Source organism: Pelodiscus sinensis, chromosome 1, assembly GCF_049634645.1.
Source record: "Pelodiscus sinensis isolate JC-2024 chromosome 1, ASM4963464v1, whole genome shotgun sequence".
Lineage (NCBI taxonomy): Eukaryota > Metazoa > Chordata > Testudines > Trionychidae > Pelodiscus > Pelodiscus sinensis.
In genome coordinates, this window is record NC_134711.1 from 138190131 (window position 1) to 138212259 (window position 22129).

The window sequence follows — 22129 nt, forward strand, 5'->3', positions numbered from 1 at the left end:
TAGCCCCCCCCCCCTTAATCCGGCCCTGCCCTGAGTCTTACCCCCCCCTCCAAGATGGGGTTGCGATAGGACAGTACCCGTAAGAAATTTAAAACTTTCACCCTTGCTAAACATTCTTATGCCCCTTCATGCTTCAGCCACCATTCCAGAGGACATGCTTCCAATCTGATAATACTAGTTAAAAAGATAATACATTAATTAAATTTGTTACTGAACTCTTTTGGGAATAATTATATATCCCCAGCTCTGTTTTACCCACATTCTGCCATATATTTCACATTATAGCAATATAGCAATCTCAGATGATGACCCAGCATGTTGTTCTTTTTAACAACACTTTCACTGCAGATTTTGTGAAACACAAAGAAGGTGCCGATGTGAGATTTCTATAGATAGCTACAGCCTTCAACCCAACGTTTAAGAATCTGAATCAAAATCCGAGGAATGAGGAGTGGAGCATGCTTTCAGAAGTTTTAAAAGAGCAACATTCTGATGAGGAAACTACAGAACCTGAACCATCAAAAACAAAAATCATCTGAAGGCATTTTACTCAAATAATGAAAATAAACGTGTGTTAGTCCACACTGATTTGGATTGTTATTGAGCAGAACTCGTCATCAGCTTGGAAGCATGTCCCTTAGAATGGAGGTTGAAGCATAAAGAGACATATGAATATTTAGAACATCAAGCATGTAAATATCTTGCAACACTGATTAGCACAGTGCCATGAGAACATTTGTTCCCACTTTCAGGTGACATTGTAAACAAGAAGCAACCTGCATTACCTCCTGCATATGTAAACATACTTGTTAGAGTCAGCAATTGATTGAACAAGAAGTAAGACTGAGGGGACTTTGCAGGCTCTAAAAATTTCCATTGTTTTAATTTTGAATGTTTTTTTTTTTTTTTTACATAATTCTACATTTGTAAGTTCAACTTTCATGATAAAAAGATTCTACTACAGTACTTGTATTAAGTAAATTGGAAAAGACTTTCTTTTGGTTTTTTTACAGTGCAAATATTTGTAATAAAAAATATAAAGTAAGCATTGAACACTTTGTATTCTGTGTTATAACTGAAATCAATATATTTGAAAATGTAGAAAACACCCAAAATATTGAAATAAACAGTAAGAGTACAAAAAGTAAGAGTTTGACAGTGTAATAAATCGTGCAATTAATTATGATCAATTTTTTAATCACACAATTAATCACAATTAATTTTTTTATTCACTTGACAGTCTTATATTATTTATATTGTGGTAGCACCTAAAGGTCTCAATCATAAGAGTTTCTGAGTACCTCTTCATATATCTTAATTACAATGCTGTCTTTAATTATATGATTACAGACTACTTCTAAAATAATAATGTTGGTTCTTGGACTGAGTGAAAGGCTGAAATTCAAGGCCTTGTGGGATGGCACCATTCAGATGGGAAATCAAGGAGATGGCAATTCTTGGTGAATCTGTTTATTTACAAAAGCATACACAAAGTCCTGTTTGCCTGAAGAGCAGTAGCAGCATAGAGTACACAGGCAGTTTCCTTGCTGGAAAAATCCCCCAGCCAGCCCAGTGCCCCACAGAAGAAGCTGCCTCTCTGTCTCTGCTTCCTCGGGTTCACACAGATCCACTTCTCCTACTTTATAACTCGGTCTACAACCAACACTTAGCCTGTATCTGGCAACCCTGTACTTTTATACAACTGTCCAGGCTGCATGCTTTGACCAGGGAGCTTGGGCCATTTGGCTCATAATACCCCTTTAATGAGTTATTGCCTCTATACACCCTTTCAGTACCTTGGCAGCTCTTAATGGTGGCTCATTACACTATCATATAGTTTATTTTTCACAGTCTTTGGCCTTCAGAACCAAACCACAAGCTCCTATATTTGATTGTATCCGGTACCTCTCAGAAGTGGCCCAGCTCTGAAAAGTTAGGGCCTTGTCTGTACCTCTCCTGTGCATATCCCAAAGGCTGTGGGAGGGTTAGGAGAAGAGCTCCTCCTCTTCTTTGGTCATGTTGTTTTATGGAAGATCAGTTCCACTGCTGCTCAACCTTTAAGGCATGAGAAAAAATAGATATATTTTTAAAGAGTAAGGAGGTTTTTAATCATTTTGAGACAACTCCCCTCATTCTCTCTCACACACACACAGTTATGAGTGAGAAAAACAATGTTCTTCATGCTTTCAGTTTTCAGATTAAATTTTGTTCTAAAAATGTCAGCTAAACAGAATGAATACATTTTGAGATTAAGCAATTTACAAATGCTTCCCTTTAGATCATGTTGTGAAATGTCTGCCATATCTTTGTATGCCTCAATCTGGAACTGAAATAACATTACACCACAATATTGAGAGAAGTATTTGATACTGGCTTATGCAACAGGCAGTTTTCAAGGGCAGAAAAAACTAAATGGATTAGGATATTACTATTAAAAGTAAATTAGAAATTAATCTGTATCATTGAGGGTGATAGCAGAAAAAAAACCCCACAGATGGAGAATATAGATTAGTCTACCCGACTATGAGGAATCATTTCAGTGACTAAAGCAAAGACACTGGAGCAGCGTATTCTTGTACCAGTTGTGTGCTCATTGAAAAATCCTTTCATTTACAAAATCAGAAATATTGAATTGATATATTGCTTGTGTGTAGTATGTTCCCATGGACAAGTGTTTTCCAGAACCTTCATTGGCATAGTGGTGTGATGTATTGCTTGTAGACCATGAATCTTCACATTCTTTCCACAATAATTTCAGTGCTACGCAGGGAACATAAGTAGTGGTTTCCTGTTGTTATTACCTTGGCCAGCATGGCCCACTCTCCACTAATTCAGTAATTTGGTGATATATCCCATTGCATGTATTTAGGGTTTATCAAAACATATCTTCATTTACCTACAAAAAAAGAGAAACATGAAAGAGATTGAAAGGAGAAGAAAGCAAAACCAAACCTAGGAAATTCCAAAACTAAGAAACTGCAAAAAACCTAGTTAAGGTTGCTAAGCAACATCACATCATTTACAAAACCTAAGCACTTAAAAGCAAGGAAATGAATAGTTGAGTGCCCACATAATAAATATAACATATTATTCATATCTGATGCAAAGAAATGCATATTTAATCACAAAACAACATTAAGTATGATTCTAAATAATTACCATTTTCATCAGATATCTGAAAGTATAAACACAGTACAAAACTCTTTTGAAAAAGACAAATTATATGCATAGGTATTAGTGATATGCTGATCTGCCTCACCAAGTTTTTATGCAAACATAATTTTACTACATAACAAAATGCTATATGTTTGCCATATTAAACTACACATATCATTATCAAAACACACACCCACACATACCAGTGTCAATATCCTCCAGTCTAGCAGTTCTTCTGATACTCCAGTCCAACACATTTGCTGAAGCACCACAGTCCACCATCCAGACCTGCAGCCTCTCAGTTCCAACCCCTCACACACACACACCCCAACTCAATTCATACCCCTAATTTCTGACCAGTAAGATCTCCTCTTCGTGCACACTTCAGCAACCTTGCTCACTCTGCCAAACTCACTGACAGATAGTAAGCTAAATAAGGCAATTTAACAATTCTGCCTTTCTCCTCTTACAGCTCTGTCCTTGGACACTACTGCCCTCTCATGGGAGATCCACAGTCAAACATCCTCCTCTTCAACCTCTCCCCTACTTGCTGAAGAGATCACATTTTGAGAAAACGAGGGGAGAGGGAGACAGGAAAATGGAGCTTATACCAAGGTGATTTCTGAACTACAGTTCCCAGAATGCTTCTTGTTATCCCCAAATGTGGCCTCACAAACTGCATCAGATTGCTCATTCCCATATCAGTAGGTGGTATTCAGTCCTCTGAGGCAGAGGAGGTACTGTACTGTAGATGGCTCAGGCTATAACTACGCTACAAGCATTACAATGACACAGCTGCAACTAGCCTGCTATTTAACCCAGTCCACAACAATGTGCTTAGCAATGACTTCTGCACATCAGCTTTAATGCTAAAGGCCTACAGCTCCACAGCAACTATGCCTCAGGCCCCTGTGTGGCTGCAGAGACAGCATTCTCTTTGGGTACTTGGCCTGTATAAAGAACTTCATCAGAACAGGAAGGTATGGCTGAGCCGCAGCTGTTACCAGAAGGTTGCTGGCTAGACCAGTGGTTCCCAAACTGTGGATTGTGCCCCAAAGGCAGTTTGTACCATCAATAGATGAGGGCACAATGATTCTCAGTGTGCAGAGGATGCTGTTTTGCTCCATACAGTGTGACCTTGCATGTACAGTACATTGAGGTCATGATGCATGGAGGATGCCAATTTGCTCATTTCCTCCATCCTCTGCACACTGTGACCTTGCAAGCATTATATATATGAGGTAATGCTGCGTGGAGGCTGCCATTTTGTAGAGCAACATGTACTGTGACCTCACATGTACAGTGTGAGAGAGGTCATGCTCTGCAGAGGATGCAATTTTGCTCTACAAAATAGAATCCTCCATGTTATCTGGGGTCCCAGGAGGAAATAGCTAATGAAAATGGGATACCAGCAAAAAGTTTGGAAATCGTTGGCCTAGACCACGCTGCTTCTCCTCATCTTGCCTTACAAACTTGCCTACCTCACATCCCTATCTCACTGACTTTGCCCCTTGAATTTGATCATCCAGCTGGCAACCCCTGTTAGAACTCAAACCACTGTCTTGGACTGTCTCTAATACAAATTGACCTGATTACCTGACTACCTGTCTAGACTGCTCTGGACTGCCCTTAGCCTTCTTTGGCCATCAGGCTTCACAGTTTGGTCAGACTGCTTTGTTCTCCTAGGCTCATCCTACCCCAAAAGTGCATGGAGCCTAGCAACTTAGCATCATAGATGCCACCGGGTGCACTGAGACACTAGGACCAGATTACCTACCTGCAGGTGGAAAACGAAGTTTTACAGGCCATGGTGGACCAGCTTTGGACAGAAAACTGCACCTGTGGGAAAAGATCACTGCAAGCGGTTACATCTTCCTCCGCTCTACATCCCATGCTGCCTTCTGGACCCAAACTCACAATAACATTAGCCAAGTTCTATAACGGGACCTGAAGTAGATCTGGAAATTCTGCAACTAGTACAGGCTGCTTCCTGCTACAGCCCAACACCTGCCAGATGGACCAGGCAAAATTTGGACTGCTCATCAGCTTGTTAGTAAGCAAGGCTCAGGACTGGCTGTCCCCTCTGCTAGAGCAGCATTTCAGTAGTGATCATCTGGGACATCTTCCTGAGGGCCTTTGTGACAATTTTCCATGATCCTCACTGGGCTCTTACCATGAAGGTGGCCATATGGAAACTTAACTAGGCCTCAGGGTCAGTTGTAACATAGGCAGCCCACTTCTGACACCTAGCAGCAGACACAGTTTGGAATTATCTGAACCACCTACACTGATTCTATCTTGGTCTTGGCAAGGAAATAAAAGATGAACTTGCCTGGATGAAACCTCCCACAGGTTTAGGCATGTTTATTCACCATCTGACTTAATGAAAGGCAACTTGAGAGGAGACGGATTCCTGCTCTGTGTCTGGGCATCACCCACAACCTCTGTGAAAGCCCTCACCTGAGCCCTTGAGGGTGGATTCAGCATGGGCCTAACTGAACCTTTCTAAATGAGAACCCTGATGGTGAGAGAGCTTGTGCTTTTACCATAGTTGCACTGGCCACATGGTGTCTGTCTGTTCTGCCAAGCCTCTGCCCCATGTGGCTCCAGGAAATCACCGTGCTCAGCCTTGATAAGGTGAGTTGGTCCTGGACATCAGGGAAACCTCCTGCAGCCCCTTCCAGCAACCATTCTGGGTGGCTGGCTAGACACTTTGAAAATGTGCTTGCACCTAGAACTCCAGCTGCAACTTTTGGGATTCTGAAGTGGTACTTCCCCTCATGTCCAAGAAAACCCTGACTGATTCAGACAGGAAATAAATAACTTCATGTATGATACTGTGGCTCAAATGCGTGGCCTATCCATTATGAGGCCATCCCTGATTTAGCTGAGACAACTGAAAGATCACTTCTCTCCTCTGGCCCCAAACCAAACCATTTGGGACCCTCTTAAGTCCTAGGTCCAATATTATGATGGACTTCCTTGTGGAGTCACCAACACCTGAGGGATTCTATACCATATGGACGCTAAGGGGCTCATTGATGAAGACAGTAAACTTTGTCTCCTGAGCACATCTTCATGCATTGAGGATGCTATCCTGCCTTTAGGACCACATAATCTTAGTTGGGGGGGTTTCAGGACAGGTTGGTTATGTCTACACTCGCGGCTTCTTGCGTGAGTAATATGCAAATGAGGCTAAGCGTGGAATATCGCCGAGCCTCATTTGCATACCTAATGAGCCACCATTTTTTTCAGAAGAGGCTCTTGCGCAAGAAGGAGCATCTACACTGCCCCTTCTTGCGCAAGAAAAACTCTCTTACGCAATGCTGTTACACCTATTACTTTTCAGGAAGAACGGCATTGCGCAAGAGGGTTTTTCTTGCGCAAGAAGGAGCAGTGTAGACGCTTCTTCTTGCGCAAGAGCCTCTTCTGAAAAAAATCGTGGCTCATTAGGTATGCAAATGAGGCCCAACAATATTCCACGCTTAGCCTCATTTGCATATTACTCGCACAAGAAACCGCGAGTGTAGACATAGCCGTTGTGTTTTGGTTTTGGAGGGAGGTATTGTATCTGCTAGCCGTGTATCTCCAAACTGATGGCCACCCAGAAAGAGTGAACTCCTAGCAGAACAATACATATGATGTTTCACAAACTACCGTCAATATAACTGCACCTCATTGATTCCACACGTGCAATTTGCAGACAACAATGCAGACCAGGCCTCTACCAAGATGAGCCTGTTTTTTGCCAATTATGATTTCCACTCCTGTTTCCATCTTGCACTGCCCATAGCTCCCTCAGTTCCCGCAGTCTCAGGCCTGAATAATCAAATCCAAGGAACACAGGAAGAGTTGGAACAAACCCTAGGGACAGCCAAGGCACCATACAAACGTGATTACCAATATCTGTAGGGGGGCCTTACATTTGCAGTAGACAGAAGTTATGGCTAGACAGCCAGACACTTCAAGATGGGTCCCCTTTGAACTATGACATGTCCACCTCCACAGAGACTTTTGATGCCAGTTTTCAGGTGTTGCTTTATCTCCTCCCAAATAGCTGCAGTTCCCACCTATCTCCTGTAGGTGTCACCAAGCTAACCAGTTTGAGGCCTGTTTATGGCTCCCACCCATGCTAAATTGACAGAGGAGAGTGATTGAAATTCCTTGAAAAGTTTTTCCTGGCCTGGCAAATTATTTTGGATGGCACAGGGTTTGGGGCTGGGACTTGACACCCAGCACTGACTCTTACCTCACATATTCTTCAAAATTCTAATAAACCATCTTGTTGGTCTTTAAAGTGCTACATAGTCCTGTATTTTGTTTCATATTCTTCAAACTCCCTCTCTAGAACTTGGTGGCTTGGAGATCGTTCTGGGTATATAAACACATGCATTGCCAGTGAGTTACTGCCTGCAACGATCTTCTGCTGACAGTGCCACGAGGAGGGTATATTGAACAGAAACTATGTGCTGGAGGGTGAACCACTTCTTCTCACCTTACCATTTCTCTCTTAACCTTTGCTTCCTGGTCATTTTGGTGCTCTTTGCTCCACTTCCCCAAACTCCATGCAGTATAGGATCATAGACATGTGGAACTGGAAGGGACCTCAATCGGTATCTAGTCCAGTTCCCTACACTGTGGCATGACCAAATATTATCTGGACTGGGGTGGGCAAATTGCCTCCACAGGATGTATGCGGCACACCAAGCAGATTTATCCAGACTGCGGATGCCCTGCTGCTCCCCTGTCTGCAGGCCAATCAGGGTCTAGGGATGGGGTAGCATGCGAACTCTCCTTCCCCACCAGTGGCACACAGTGCTTAGAGTCAATTGTCAGGGTTGGTTTTAAGCACCATGTACCCCTTGCAGGGCAGGGGCAGGGAGCAAGAGCCTTCACTTGTTTTCCCCAACCCCAGGCCATCCAAGGCCTGGAGGTGGGGAAAAGTGCATGAAGTCTCCTCCCACCCTGCCCTTGCCCTCCAAGGGGCATGCGATGCTTAGAGTCAACTGCTAGCTGCTACCCTGATTGACCTGGGAGCGGGCCAAGCGGCCAAAGTCTCCTCTCACTGCCAGGGGCCCGGGCACCCAGAAGGATCCACCAGCTGTTCTGAACAGCTGAAAGTTCTCTCTGGGGAGATTTTGGGCGCTCCTCTACCCGCAGGCCAATCAAGGTCTGTGGGCGGGGAAACACTGAAGTGTTCTGGCCCCGCCCCTTCCACCTGAAGCCCCATCAAAAATTTCTGAAGTAGCCCCCCATCTAAAATTATTGCCCACCCCAATCTAGACCGTACATGACAAGTCTAACCTGTTCTTAAAACCCTTCAATGCCAGAGATTTCACAGCCCTTCTAGGTAATTTGTTCCAGTGCTTAACCACCCTGACAGGTAGGAAGTTTTTCCTAATGTCCAACCTAAACCTCCCTTGCTGCAATTTAAGCCCTTTTTTTTCTTGTCCTGTCTCCAGTGGAAAAGGAGACCAATTTATCACCCTCCTCTTTAGAACAACCTTTCACATACTTGAAGACTGCTACCATGTCCCCTGCTTGTTCCTGTCTCCCAGGAAGTAACACACAAAGAGACATTCCAGGCTGAGCCAGAGGACTCAGGTGTGAAATAGGTTTTAATTGAGTTTATGGTTTTGTATTTTGTCTCTTTTGCTCAGTTGAGGGTGGACTGTCCAGGGCACAAAGCAGATGTGATGGGTGGGAACAGAGAGTGAAGGAGAGAGAGCTACAGAGAAGGAAACAGCAAGAAAGAGGTCAAGGAATGCAATCAAGTATATATATGTTTGTTTGTGTATGTGTATGTGTGTGTGTGTGTTTTCACAATGCACTGACCCACAACACTTCATGAAGCAAATGACCCAGAGAGTCATAATATGCACACACAAACCAAGTGACACATAGCAGTGAAAATCAGCGATAAAGTACAGACAAACACAGCTCAACAAAACATTCAGTGTCAACCACACAGATTCCACACTTCAGCACAGACACACATGGGGCAAAAGGACACTTGGAGATCAGCAGAGACACCCACACAGCGCACTGACACAAAGACACCCACACCCACACAGCAAGCAGCCACTGACAACACCCAGAATCAAACAGAACTATTACAAGCAGGCTCGCACTTAACCAGCACACTGCACAAAGGGAATTGCACACAACCTGTCACCACACAAACTCAGACACACAAAACAAAATATAAACACCAACGAATATGCTTGTGCAATCTAATACCCAAACACAGTGATGTGCAGAGACCTACACATTGACAGAAAATACACATGGCGCATAACCAGACACACAACACCTCCCTGCAGACAGCAGAGGGAAGCCTCATTCTTATCTTTTCTTGGGTCATTCCACCTAGGGAGACCTGCACTCAGGGATCTCAGGAGAGAGAAGACCAGCAGGTGGAGTGGAAAAAAGGAGAGCGGGGACAGGAGGCATGGTGGGGGAAAGGTGGCTTCAGAGTCTGTGCATTGGGAATTGGCGGGGGAGCTGCGGCGCGTGTCATGGCAGTGTTCAAAGGACACTTGGATTGCGAAAGTTGTGCCCAGCGAAGCGAGCTTCATCCCCAAGCTCTTCCTCAATCCTGCCAGAGAAAGAAAGAAAGAAAGAGAAGCAGTGCAAGCAGCTCGGGGCCCCAATGAAAGGGACTATACTGGGTATGGGACACCCATGGGCCGCAGCAAGTCCCAGAGGAGCGGGTCAGAGCAGGAAAACAGGCCACCGTAAGTGCGGTGATGGAGGCATCATGACTTGGAACAGGGAGAGATGATGCAGCTCTGGGGTGAGCGCACTCAGCTTTGAGACCCCTCCTCAGGCCTGCCGATGGGGGGGGGTGCAGGACAAAAGGGCTGTTGTCCTGGGGCCCAGCGATTCAAAGGGGCGCAGGGCTCCTAGCTGCTGCTGCTGTTACTGCTGTTACTGAGGGCTGGGGGTCCCAGCGCTGCACTCTGGGTGGTGCTGAGGGCTGACTGTCCCCGGCCCCATCACTTCCACCCAAGGCCCCACCCATTCTGGGAGCACAGACCCGCTCCACCCACACACACACCTAGCCCAGGGGCCTGTGGAGGCTGTTGGCTTCCCTGCCCCTCCTGGTCCAAGGGAGACATGCCCATGCTGGCATCCTCTATTCTGCAGTTGCCCTCTCTCCCTCCACTGTCAATTCCTCCCTCCCCAGTGAGTCTATCCCAGGACCAGGCAAGATCCATCCTGTCAAGCCTTTTAATCTAGCCTGCAGCCCACCAGGATGGCACAGAGCAGCCCCAGACTGCTCAAAGCGGCTGACGGCTCAATGTGACTCTGCACGGTGCACTGGAGAGGGAAGGAGGCTTTGTGGGCTACCTTCACTCCCAGCACAATCTCTCAGCTCCTATTGGCCAAAAAACAGCCAATGGGAGTGGAGAGATTGTGCTGGGGGTGAGGCAGCGCATGAAGCCTCCCCTCCTGCACAGCCAGCCACTTTGAGCAGTCTATGGCTGCTGCAGACAGGGAGCCGGCCTGAGGGTTCTGCTGAGCTGGGAGCCACCTAGGTAAGCACCTCCTGGCCAGAGCCTGCCTCTGGCATTCTCCTCCCCTCCTCCCCCACACACCCTAACTCCCTGCCTCAGGCCACCACCCAAATCCTCTGCACCCATCCTGCCCCTAATCAAAACTCCCTCTCATACCCTGCACCCCCTCCTACACCTCTCCCTAGGCCAGAATCCTTTACTGCACCTATCCCCTTCCCCGACCCTGCACCCCAATCCCCCGATCCAGGTCACAACCCCCTCCTCCACCCAAGCTCCCTCTCAGACTCCACCCCCTCTCCTGTACCCTAGTCTCTTACCCTGAGCTCCCTTCTGCACTCAGCCTCCATCCCAGACCCCAGACTCCTTCACAGAAAAGTGCAGCCCTTCACCACTTACCAAAATCTTGGAGTGGCCCCCCACCAAAAATTATTGCCCACCCCTGGTCTATGCCCTAGTGGAGCCAGAGGGACATTCCCACCTTTGCATTCTCAGCCTGGACCACTCACCTCATAAGCTGGTTGTATTTGGCCAGTCGCTCAGACCTGCAGGGAGCTCCTGTCTTTATCTGTAAAATATTCACCACAGAGAACAGGGTTAGACCCATTAGGAAGCCCTGAATTGGGTCTGAGAGGCAGGAGGAGGATTTGTGCTCTATGTCCATTCAGTGCCAGCTCTCCCATTTAAGTTTAGTTTGGCACATACCTGCCCAGTACACAGCCCCACAACCAGGTCAGCAATGAAGGTGTCTTCAGTCTCCCCAGATCGATGGCTCACCATCACTCCCCAGCCATTCTCCTGGGCCAACTTACAGCTGCAGGGAGAAATGAAGCAAATGGATCATCTTTCTTGTGCTTCAGCCTGCTGGGGATAGGACCCTGACACCTCCTGCTCCCCACGTATGTCTATGTGGACTTTTACCCCCAGTGATGAGGACCAAGGCCTTATATGTCCATAAAAACTGCACCTATTTACCTAGTCAGAGTAGAAAGCACTGCTGTTAGATTGGTGCTGGGAGCAGGTGACTGGTCGGACTTACGCTTGGATGGCTTCAGTAACTGATCCAATCTGGTTGACTTTGAGCAAGAGGCAGTTGCAGGCTTTTTCTTCAACCGCTCTCTCAATGCGCTTGGGGTTTGTCACCGTCAAGTCATCCCCCACAATCTGAATCCCCACGTTGGCTGTGAACTTGGACCAGGCTTCCCAGTCATCCTGATCAAAGGGGTCCTCAATGGAGACCACTGCAAAGAGAGGGGAAGAGGGTGAGTTGAAGCTACCCCACTTCCCAGCCCACAAGCATGGTGGGGTTGACATCCCAGGACACTGAGCATTCAGAGTCACACAGCACAGCAGCTCACCAGGGTAATCACGAACAAAGCTTTGGTAGAGGTCGCCCAGCTCATCTGCAGAGATGTAGCGGCTGGGGTCATCGGGGGATTTGAAGTCCAAATCATATTTGCCATCCCGGTAGAACTCAGATGCTGCCACGTCCATGCCAATGACGATCTTCTCAGTGTAGCCAGCTTTGTCGATAGCTTCCTTGAGGAGTTCCAGAGCTGGGACAGGAGAAGAGTCAGAATGAGATTCAGCCGCTGCTAGTCCATTTTGGAAAAATTCCTCTACAACCCCAGATCTTTGACTGCCTGAGGGTCAGGAGCAGCTGAGAGAGGCCAGGAAGGAACGGTCAATGGACCTTCTCTTGTGAGATCCTGCCTGAGGGAGAAGGGGACAGCAAACTATTCAGGGACTTGCAGAGGGACAGAGTACAGGAGGAGGATATATAAATCAGGGCTGAATAGCCCAAGGCGCCATGATCCAGAGCAGAGAGGGAATAAGTCCTTTCTGCTTGGCTCTGGAGAGACCCCACCTGGCTCGCTGAGCTCCTCAGTCCCAGAAAGAGTGACATGCTTTGGAAGCTGCAGGGGTGAAGTGCTGGGGACAGATTCAAAGAGCAAACCCCAGCGGAGTGATGCCACGACCAAGGGGGAAGACATGAAAATGTATGAGGGATACAAGCTCCAGAGGAAAGGTGTTGGGAATGGGGAGGACAAAGTCCAGGGAAAGGAGCTCAGGTGCTATCCTCCAAGGGGGAAAGATCTGTGAGCTTGGGAGCTCCTGCACCAAGGAACAGGCCGGGAGTCCCTATAAAACTAGGACTCAGGTGTTCTGAGCCATGGATGGATTGGGTATTGTGAGCCTGCTCTGTGCCCCTTTTCTCGTGGTCTCTCACCTTCGCTGTTCTCCAGGATGTTGGGGGCAAAGCCACCTTCATCGCCTACATTGGTGGCATCCTTCCCATATTTCTCCTTGATTACGCTCTTCAGGTTATGATAGACCTCGGCCCCAATGCGCATGGCATCCCGGAAGCTCTCAGCCCCCACAGGAAGGATCATAAACTCCTGCATGGCCAGCTTGTTCCCTGCATGGGAGCCTCCGTTGATCACATTGAAGGCCTGAAAAAGTCCGGAAAAAAAGCAGGGACAAAAATGTTAATATCCCAGGCCTGTAACAAAAGGAGGAGTCCACATGTTCCCACATTCTTGAGTGCCCCCCAATGCCCTAGATCTGAATGCAAGTGGATTTTGAATCCAGGGATGGAAGGTTCTTACGGGCACAGGCAGTATGAGGTCAGTGTTTCCAGCCAGGTCAGCAATGTGTCGATACAGGGGCACATCTTTCTCTGCAGCACCTGCCTTGCACACAGCCAGAGAGACTCCCAGGATGGCATTGGCTCCAAATTGAGCTGTGGACATTCCAGAATCAGTGAGGAATGAATCCTCCAAACATTCTCAGTCCTACCCTGCAGCCCCTGCTAATCCAGCCCTGGGCTCCCCACACAGCCCTGCCAGTGCCCCCCAGTCCTGCCCTGCAGCCCCCTGCTATTCCAGCCCTGGGCTCCCTTCACAGCCCTGCCAGTGCCCCTCAGCCCTGCCCTGCAGCCCCTGCTATTCCAGCCCTGCCTGCAGTATCTTCCCACACTCCTTTATGATTCTATTTCCCATGCCAAAGGAGAGTGGAATTACATTTGTTTTCTGTTCCATCCATCTCTAGCATGAGGTTGTCTATTTTCTCTTGATCCACAACAGAGAGGCCCTGCAAGAAGAAAAATCTGCTAAGAAGAGAAGGTGTGGGAAGAAGCACAGCTGAGCAAGGACTGTGTGTGTATTTGTATCACTCTTGCTGTGTTGCATTCAGCACAGGAATTCAGTACACATCCCATCTCTGCCCTTGTTGTCAGGAACTGGCTCTGTGGCTGGGCCTGTTAGTTTTGCTGGGTACAAAAATCAGGTATGTCCATGGAAATCCTGAGCCCATAAAACTAGCCAGCTGGCAGTGTGCATAGAGGGCCCTTATAGATTTCCCAGGCTAGTAATAAAGGGATAATACTGGCAAATCTCTATGGTGACTGCCCTTTGGCCATCATGCACTGTCACTGCCTCATGTGGGCACAGAAAGTTCCATATTTTTTACAAACAAAATCCATGGGCCATAGCACTGTGCCCAGGCGATGAGTTATATGGGCCTGTGGTGCCCTGGCACCAGGGATATTCCTGGCCCTGGGCTGCGCTCCATCAACATTCACTGCCTGCCTGTGCTCCTGGCCTCTGCGTCCCCCGACTCCCCTGCCATCCCATGCATTCCCCCCACGCATCCTTCGGCCCTGCCTGCCATCCCCAGACAATCTCCAATGCCCCAGGGGGCCCTGTGGCCACCACCGGCAGCAGCGCTGCAGGGTTAGAGCAGCCTCAGGCCACTCATTTTCCCCAGTTGCCAGCATGTACATCCCTGCATGGAAGCTGTGTGGGTGGGGCAGGGCCTCCGGGCCATGCACTGCTCCAGCAGCTGGAGCAGCGCAAGAGACCCCATCCCTCTCCCCAAGTGGGACACATGCTGGCAGCCACGGGACTGAGTGTCTGGAAGATACTCTAACCCTGCAGCACTGCTGGGGGTGGCCACAGGATGCCCCAGGCTGTTTTAATCACTGGGTGCTGACAGGCAGGGCCAGGGCAGCAGTAGGGAAGTGTGCAGGGAAGTAGACAGAGCCAGGGGAATGCGCAGGGGCAGCAGCACCCAAAGCCCTCGGCTCCCAGCAGCCAGAGGGGTGTGCCCCAGGTACATGTGGCATGCCCCATCCTCCCACCCCCATCCGAGCCCTCAACTCCCTCCCCTCCAGCCCTCAAACTCCCTCACAGAGCCTACACCCCAGACCTTCACCTGCTCCCAAGTCCCCCCAGAGCTCCACCTGCACCTATCCTTTCTCCCAGAGCCTGCCCCCCAACTCCCTGCTCCAGTCCAGAGCCTGTCCCCAAACTCCCTTTCAGAGCCTTAGGCGGGGGCTCTCTGGGCATTCTGGGCACCTCCACAATTTTTGCAAACTTGCCACCCTACCATTGTGCATGCCAGATGGTGAGGGGAGAGCCACTGAGAATGGGAACGGAGGCTTTGGATGAGGGATGTGCAGTGTGCCAAGAGGCACCTGTGTGAAAGAGGCAGGGAGCCTGCCAATGAGGGGCAGCTGGAGAGATGCCAGATCAGATGGTCTCTGCAGTGTGGGGGAAGGCTGTATGGAGGAACACCCCTCCCTCCCAGTGGAGCAGAGCTGTGCGCTGACACACAGACACTTACACCTGTGAGGGGTATGCCTCGAGCCAAAGGGAATGGCAAAGAGCCAATCCCCTGGGGAAATACAGAGAGAGGCAGAAAGTGATTAGAAAACAAGAGAGTGAAATAAATGCCCCAGAAAGGAGAATCAAGGGAAATCCTTACAGAGCCCAGGAGAGCGGGGGCGATAGTGCTGTTGATATGATCCACGGCCTGCAGGACCCCTAGAAGGGAAGAGACAGAGATAGCGAGTGAGACCAAGAGAGAGACAGAGACAGAGGGAAATTCCTGGTCTGATTCCCCGCTTAGTCACACCAGCGCTAGAGTCGTGTGACTGCACCGAGGCCAGTGGACTTAGAACAGCGTAAAACTGGGGGTGCTGCATGGAGGAACGCACACACGCATGCATGCACACACACAGCCCTGGGCTCGTCAGGTGCCTGAGACCTCCCAGAGATGGGGAGCAGAAGCTGAACTGTCCCCACCTTTCCCAAGGAATCGGAACTTGTCATTATCTCGCAGCTCCAGAGCTTCATAGATGCCAGTAGAAGCGCCGCTGGGAACTGCAGCACGGAACATGCCTGAGAGCAAACACAGGCATAACGAGAAGAAATCAGCCATTTCATTTCAGTTTCCAGTATCTCACTGTGGTGCTCATGTGCCCACATAGCCCTGGGAAGCTTCTCAGCCCCCACCCATCTCTTGCTTTGCCTCCCCTCAAGGAAACGTACAGCCCACAGGCTGTTTGGGTCGTGGCATCACCCCACAATAGAGCTGGGCAAATTGCATCACAGGAGAAGGAAAGACTTGCCCCAGGTCACACAGAGAGACAGGTGCAGAGCCACGTAGAGCACCAACGTGTCCTGACTCCCAGGACTGCACCTGCTAGATCCACCTCCATCTCTGAGCTAAAGCCAGACTCCAGGAGGCCTGCTCTTCTGTCTACCCGCTCTAAGGAGTCTGAGTTTGAAGGTGGCTGATGAGTAAATTCTCCTTTTTGGATATTTCATTGAATCAAGAAGTGAATGAAACATTCAGCTCTAGAAGCTGACAGAAACCTGATACAAACACAAGTACACATTGCGCCTAGACTGGCAAGACTAGGCAGCTTTTGTGCAAAAACTTGCCAGCTGTCTATACTGGCCGCTTGAATTTGCGCTAGAGCACTGACTTTGTAATGTACAAAATCAGGGCTTCTTGTGCAAATACTTTCCCACTCCCGCTCGGGAAAAAGCCCTCTTGCACAAGAATACTTGCACAAGAGGGCCAGTGTAGACAGGGAAGAATTGTTTTGAGCAAAAAAGCCCTGATGGCTAAAATGGCGATCGGGGCTTTCTTGTGCAAAATCGCATCTAGACTGGCCACGGATGCTTTTGCGCAAAAGCACTTTTTGCGCAAAAGCATCCGTGCCAATCTAGATGTGCTTTTGCGGAATGACTTTTAATGGAAAATCTTTCCGTTAAAAGTATTTCCACAAAATCATGCCAGTCTAGACGCAGCCATGGAGATGTGCACAGAGAGAACACACAACACGTGTGCATACACATCTAAGTCATAAATCTACATACGTGCCTGGGACATGACCATGTATGTGCCTGAAGATGCAGCTAGACTCTAGCTATCTCCCAGAGAAGCACAGCTCTGCAACACTACAGCCATGGAGGCCCACATTAACAGGGCCAAATCACTGTTACTGCATACACAGTGCACACTCTATCACATACACCCAGAAATCACCAGTTTCATTTCAGTTTCCAGTGTCTCACTATGCTGCTCATGTGCCCACACAACACTGCTTGCACTATAATGCTACTGGAGGTTAATGACTATTCATACTACAGAGCACGCTCACATTTACTAGTGAATTCATACACACCCCTGCATTGGGATCCAGCCACAAACTCTGACCCCTTAGCTCCAAATGCATGGGCCCAGGGCTGGCTTTAGGCTAATTCACTCGATTCCTCCAAATGGGGCCCCGCACCTAAAAGGGCCCCGTGCCCTAAAGCCAGAGGGCCCTGCACCCTAAACCTGGAAGTGTGCTGGTGTGTGGGGGAAGAAGGGGGGTGTCTGCTCCAAAGGAAGAGCGTGGCGGCTTCTGTGAGCTGTGGGAGGGGGAGTCGGCCCCTGGGTTTGGCTGGAAGGCGGGACTCTGTCCTGTAAGCTGGGGATTTAAAGGGACTGTGACTTGTTTCTTTGTGTGCAGGCAGGTTTGCTTGGGTTTTTTTGGGGGTTTTTTGCTCAACCAAAATTTGTGTGTGGTTTTTTTTGGTCAACAAAAAAGTTGCGGCTGCTGGGGCCCCGTCGAATTGGGCCCCGCACTTCCTAAAGCTGGCCCTGCATGGGCCCCTCCTGCCAGTGCTAAGAGAAGCACTCTTCCAGAGGACATGAGCTATATGGGAGCGGGTGTCTTCTCCTCTCTGGGAGCTACAGTGACAGACGCACACACACTCACTGTGCACACACACCAGCACAAACTCACGCACACATTCGTTCATTTGTTACGGTCACAGCTTTGGAAGCCAATTTCTGTTAGCTGTAAATTCACCAGCAGGAGGGAAGTTGTCAGAGTCTCGGGTGTTGCAAAGTGCAGGTGCTTTGCCACTGAAGAGACAAAGCTTGCTCAGATTGTGGGTGCTATTTCCTACCTGGTTGCCACAGGACTGAACTAATTTCACTGTCTCCTAGGGCTGGCCAACCCAGATGCACCTTCTCCCCTGCGTTTTCACACATACCTTTTTCTGTATACAAATCCACCTCTACGGTGGGATTCCCGCGGGAATCCAGGATCTCCCGGGCACGGATCTTTTCAATGGACATGCTGATCCTGGTCTTTCCTGCCGAAGAGTTGGAGATGGGAGAGGAGAAGCAAGGAAAGATGTTCAGTTCTGAGTTTCTCCAGCACAGAGGCCTCACATCCTCTCTGAGATCCAGCCCTTCCTTCCCAGAGAGACGGCGGCAGGCAGGAGAGGACTCAGGCTCTGTCTACCCTTGGGGCTGGGCTGTGACTCCTAGTGTGCAGAGAATGACTTGCGCTAGTGCACTAAGACCAGTGGTGTCTCCAGGGCAGCGGTGAGCAGCAGCACTGGCTAGTCGCCCCGAGGACGGGCTTCCTCTCTGGTTGGCTAGTCTGAGCCATCACTTGTCCCTGCTCATGCTACCATGGCCAGGCTGCTCTGTTTATCCCACTAGCCGCATGGAGGACCTGGCATGTGTGTGTCTCTCCTCACTGGGAACCCACCCCAAGGGCAGATACAACATTGGAGACAAGCCCAAGAAACACTCCTGGGCCTCAGGGAACAGGCGGGCTAAGCCCACTTGGCTCCAGGAAGCCAGGGCAAGGGAAGGCATGTGAGGTGCTGGCCAATGCCCATGGGTGTGAGTCATGAGGGGAGGGGCATGTTTAGGGCAGTGCTGTCCAGTCTTTTCATCCTGAAAGCTGAACACATTCTTGCAAAACAGGAAGGGGACCACAACCAATCTCTGCCACAAGGGAGCTGCCCTGCTCCAGTGGGCACAGAGTTGGCATCGCTGGTGCTGCCACAGGTGCCCAGGCACCAGGGGAAGGCATGTCAGGATAAGGGGAGGCATGGCTGGAGCATGCTGGAGCTCTCCCCGGCTGGCATATGGTCCCTTGGGAGCTGGCCAGCTGGTGCAAGATGGGTGAAGAAGAACCAAGACCGTGTCATTGTTGGTTGTCTCAGCTTCTCCCTTTCCCCGCTCCTGGGCTGTGAGGGAGGGAGCCGCCTATGACTCTCCTGCTCTCCCTGGCGCTCCTACACCCTGGCAGTGGCTCCCCCGGAGCTCCTGTCCTCCCTCCACTGCAAGGCAGAGCAGACAAGCTGCCAGGGAAGGCCCAAGGGCGGCAGTCTGCTCCCTGCTCAGAGCACAGCTGCTAATGGGACTGCAGGGGAAGCAGTGGGAGGCAGCTGCCTGGATTCCTGGCTTGCCATGATGGGGTTGGATCAATCACTGGGGGCAGCTCAGGAAAAGCATCTTTTCCATTCAAACCTCCATACACTGCTCTGTCCCGTGAGGGTCACATTTCAAAGCTTCCAGGTCCACAGGCTGGCACCTTTGCTGGGAGGAGGGGGGCTGAGAATGAGATAAGGCAAAGGAACACAGGAATCAGGGCCCCAATGTTCAGGGGTCTGTGAGCCCAGGAAGCCATCTCCCCAGAAGGGTCTGGGGCACCAGCATTTGGGAAAGTGGGCACTAAGGAGTCCCAGGAACGGACAAAGGGAAACACCCTCATCCTGCAGGCCAGGGGAAGTGGGTGGGTGGGGAGGGGGGAACATGGGACTGATCCCAGGGTTTAAATCTTTTGCTCATAAGTAAATCATGCTAATGTCTGGGGTGGGAGGAGGAGGATCAAGGTCTCTTGTACTGAGGGCTGGGAGGGTTAATGATTCAGTCAGAGCTAACCAAGTTGGGGCTCGGGGAGCAAAGCATCTTGAGAGGCCCTTCACCAGCCGACCACGCACTTTGGGTGTCCAGAGCAGTCCTGCCCCTGGGCCAGCTCCCCTTCCCAACAATCTGAGGCCCATCTGTCTTCTCACCCAACTGCCAGACAAGGCGCCTCGCAATGTCTCCAGAGAGTGGGACTCCATGGCGGGGGATGGGAGAATTCAATGCAACCCCCCTCCTGCCCCGCCACACCTCAGCCCCTTGGACCCCCCAGCTCCTGTCACTCCCCTTCTCTGCCCCTCCTTATTGCCTCCCCTCTCCTTCCATTCTCAACCCTCCCCTCCTCTCTTGCTCCCACAGGGTCAGTCCCCCAGCCTCAGGGGGAGCCAGTTCTGAGTGGAGATATTAAACCCAGCCCAGAGCTGCACCCAGGGAAAGCTGAGCTGGGGAGCCCTGTAGAACCTTTACCCAGGGACAAACACTCAGTCCAAGGCACAGTGGGGTGGGGGCTGTGCTGAGATTTACACCTCACCGGGCCATGAGCAGCGTGGGTGGTGGGGAAAGCAGAGGGGAGGCCAGGAGCAGCACATACTGTGGGCAGGAGCTGGTCTCAAGCCCATTCTCCTGTGTCTCAGATCACAGTGTTGTCACAGGAGATCTTTCCAATGCTGGGAAATCTCAGCCCATGAAGCTGAGTGCCTGTAGAACCCACGCAGGGCTGTTCTCCCCCTTGCAACTCCCTTCACAGCCACCATCTGGGCCGGCATCCCCATCAGCTGCTCTGCAAGCAGAATTTCTCACACAGTCTGTCGGACCCACCGGCACTTCCCCCACGTGATGCCCTGCAGCTGTGTGCTTCCCTCACTGCAGTGCCAGGGAAGGAGCAAGGAGAGACAGCCCGAGTGCGGGCTCCCCACAGTGGGACTCTGAGGATGCTGTCTGAACTGGGTTGAACGCTTCCTAGCCTCAGGAGCAGCATTGCCAGCGCCATTGCAGACTGTCCATGTTCCTCTTTTGCCCCAGCCTGCCAAAGGCCATGGAGTAGCGGGCTCAAGGACAGCAAAGGAACAGGCACCCTGCAACCTCCCCTCTCCCCCATCACTCTCTCTGCTTCTCTTTCCTCCCTTTCTCTGTCCCTCCCGGCTCACTTCCTCTCCTCCCAGCTCCCAGATGGAGCAAGAGCTGCACTGGAGCTCCCTGGCTAGGGCAGTGCTGTCCTGAAAGGAGGTCAGGGACGGATGAGCAGGGATAAGGGATTGGAACCGAGCCATGGCTTTGAACTCACAGGCAGTGGAAGAAGGGAGCAGCCATCAGGCTGAAGGGTGCACAAGCCCTCGGGAGGGCAGGCTGGGGAGCTTCCACATGGCGTCCCCACACCGGGCTGGGACAGGGACTGGTGCCAGCGGAATGGCCACTGCTGGCAGGAAGCTGCCCGGGCTGTAGTGCTCCCCCAGTGTGGCACAGCTTTAAGGAAGTTTGCATTGCCAGGGCATGATGGGGTAGCTAACACTGCAGCATTCCCCCCACCGCTGGCCAAGCCGGCCAGTTGCCAGCTCCTCAGTTCTGCCGCAGTCCTGGGCCCTGCTTGAAGGCGGCTGGCACTGGTGCAATCCCCCAGGCTCAGCACTGCGCCCAGGAAGCTCTTGCTGCTGCAGTGCTGTAGCGGCTGCAGCTAGTGCTCGCTTGGCTGCCATCTCTTCCCATCACTGCCCCCCAGCGGGGGGTGGAGCTGGGACTGACATGATGTCGCACACCGCAATTCCCCTCCCTCCCCCTGGGAGGCAGCTCTGTGTGGCTGCTTGTGCCCGGCTAGACTGAACTAGCCTGATGGCAGATCCCTGCACTTAGTTCCCTGCCCCAGCACCTCAGATGAGTGCCCCTCCAGCACCAAGCCCTTCAGAGATGTCAGGAATCCGCTGCCCTGCCAGTCACAGCATCTCCCTGGGGTGCCCTTGGGAACAAAACCTCCCACTGGTGGCTGAGCCCTCCCCAGAGAAATACCTGAAGGAAAGACACAGCTGTGCTGTCCTGCAGCTTGGTGATGTAGCACAGCAAGGGCAGGCTGGGGAGGATTGCATGACATTAAAATAAGAGGGAATGGAGAGAGGCAGAGGAAGAATGAAGGGGGAGGGGAGAACAGGAGGAAGAAGTGAGGGGAGTTGAGTTAGTTTATTTGCCTCTCCGCTTGGTCCCTTTCCCCAAGGACTCAAGTGCTAGAGGGTGCCGGGGGCCCAGGGTGGGGAGTGTAAAGAAGCACAAGAAGGATGTTGGATGTGAGAGGGACACTTACCTTCCTAGGGCAGGTGTGAGCGACAGACTGAGAAAGTGCTGCTGGACGGAGGAAGAGGATGGAGCTGAGGAAGGATGCAGGACCTCAAGGGGAGATGATGTGTCCTCTAAGCCAACGGCAGCAGCAGCAGGATGGAGACGCCCCTGATAGGGCCGAG

General features: G+C 50.5%; 1 protein-coding gene across 1 annotated transcript; it reads right to left on the reverse strand.

Annotated features, from left to right (window-relative positions):
* Nucleotides 1-8756: 8756 nt before the first annotated feature.
* ENO2 (enolase 2) lies at nucleotides 8757-22129 on the reverse strand. Its single transcript, XM_006124142.4, has 12 exons — nucleotides 21973-22129; nucleotides 18011-18112; nucleotides 15761-15856; nucleotides 15441-15499; nucleotides 13697-13766; nucleotides 13283-13416; nucleotides 12904-13126; nucleotides 12032-12229; nucleotides 11713-11914; nucleotides 11379-11487; nucleotides 11183-11241; nucleotides 8757-9754 (listed from the first exon to the last, which is right to left on the reverse strand). Exons 2-12 carry the CDS (start codon nucleotides 18093-18095, stop codon nucleotides 9685-9687), a joined length of 1305 nt encoding a protein of 434 aa, XP_006124204.2. The 5' UTR covers nucleotides 18096-18112; nucleotides 21973-22129; the 3' UTR covers nucleotides 8757-9684.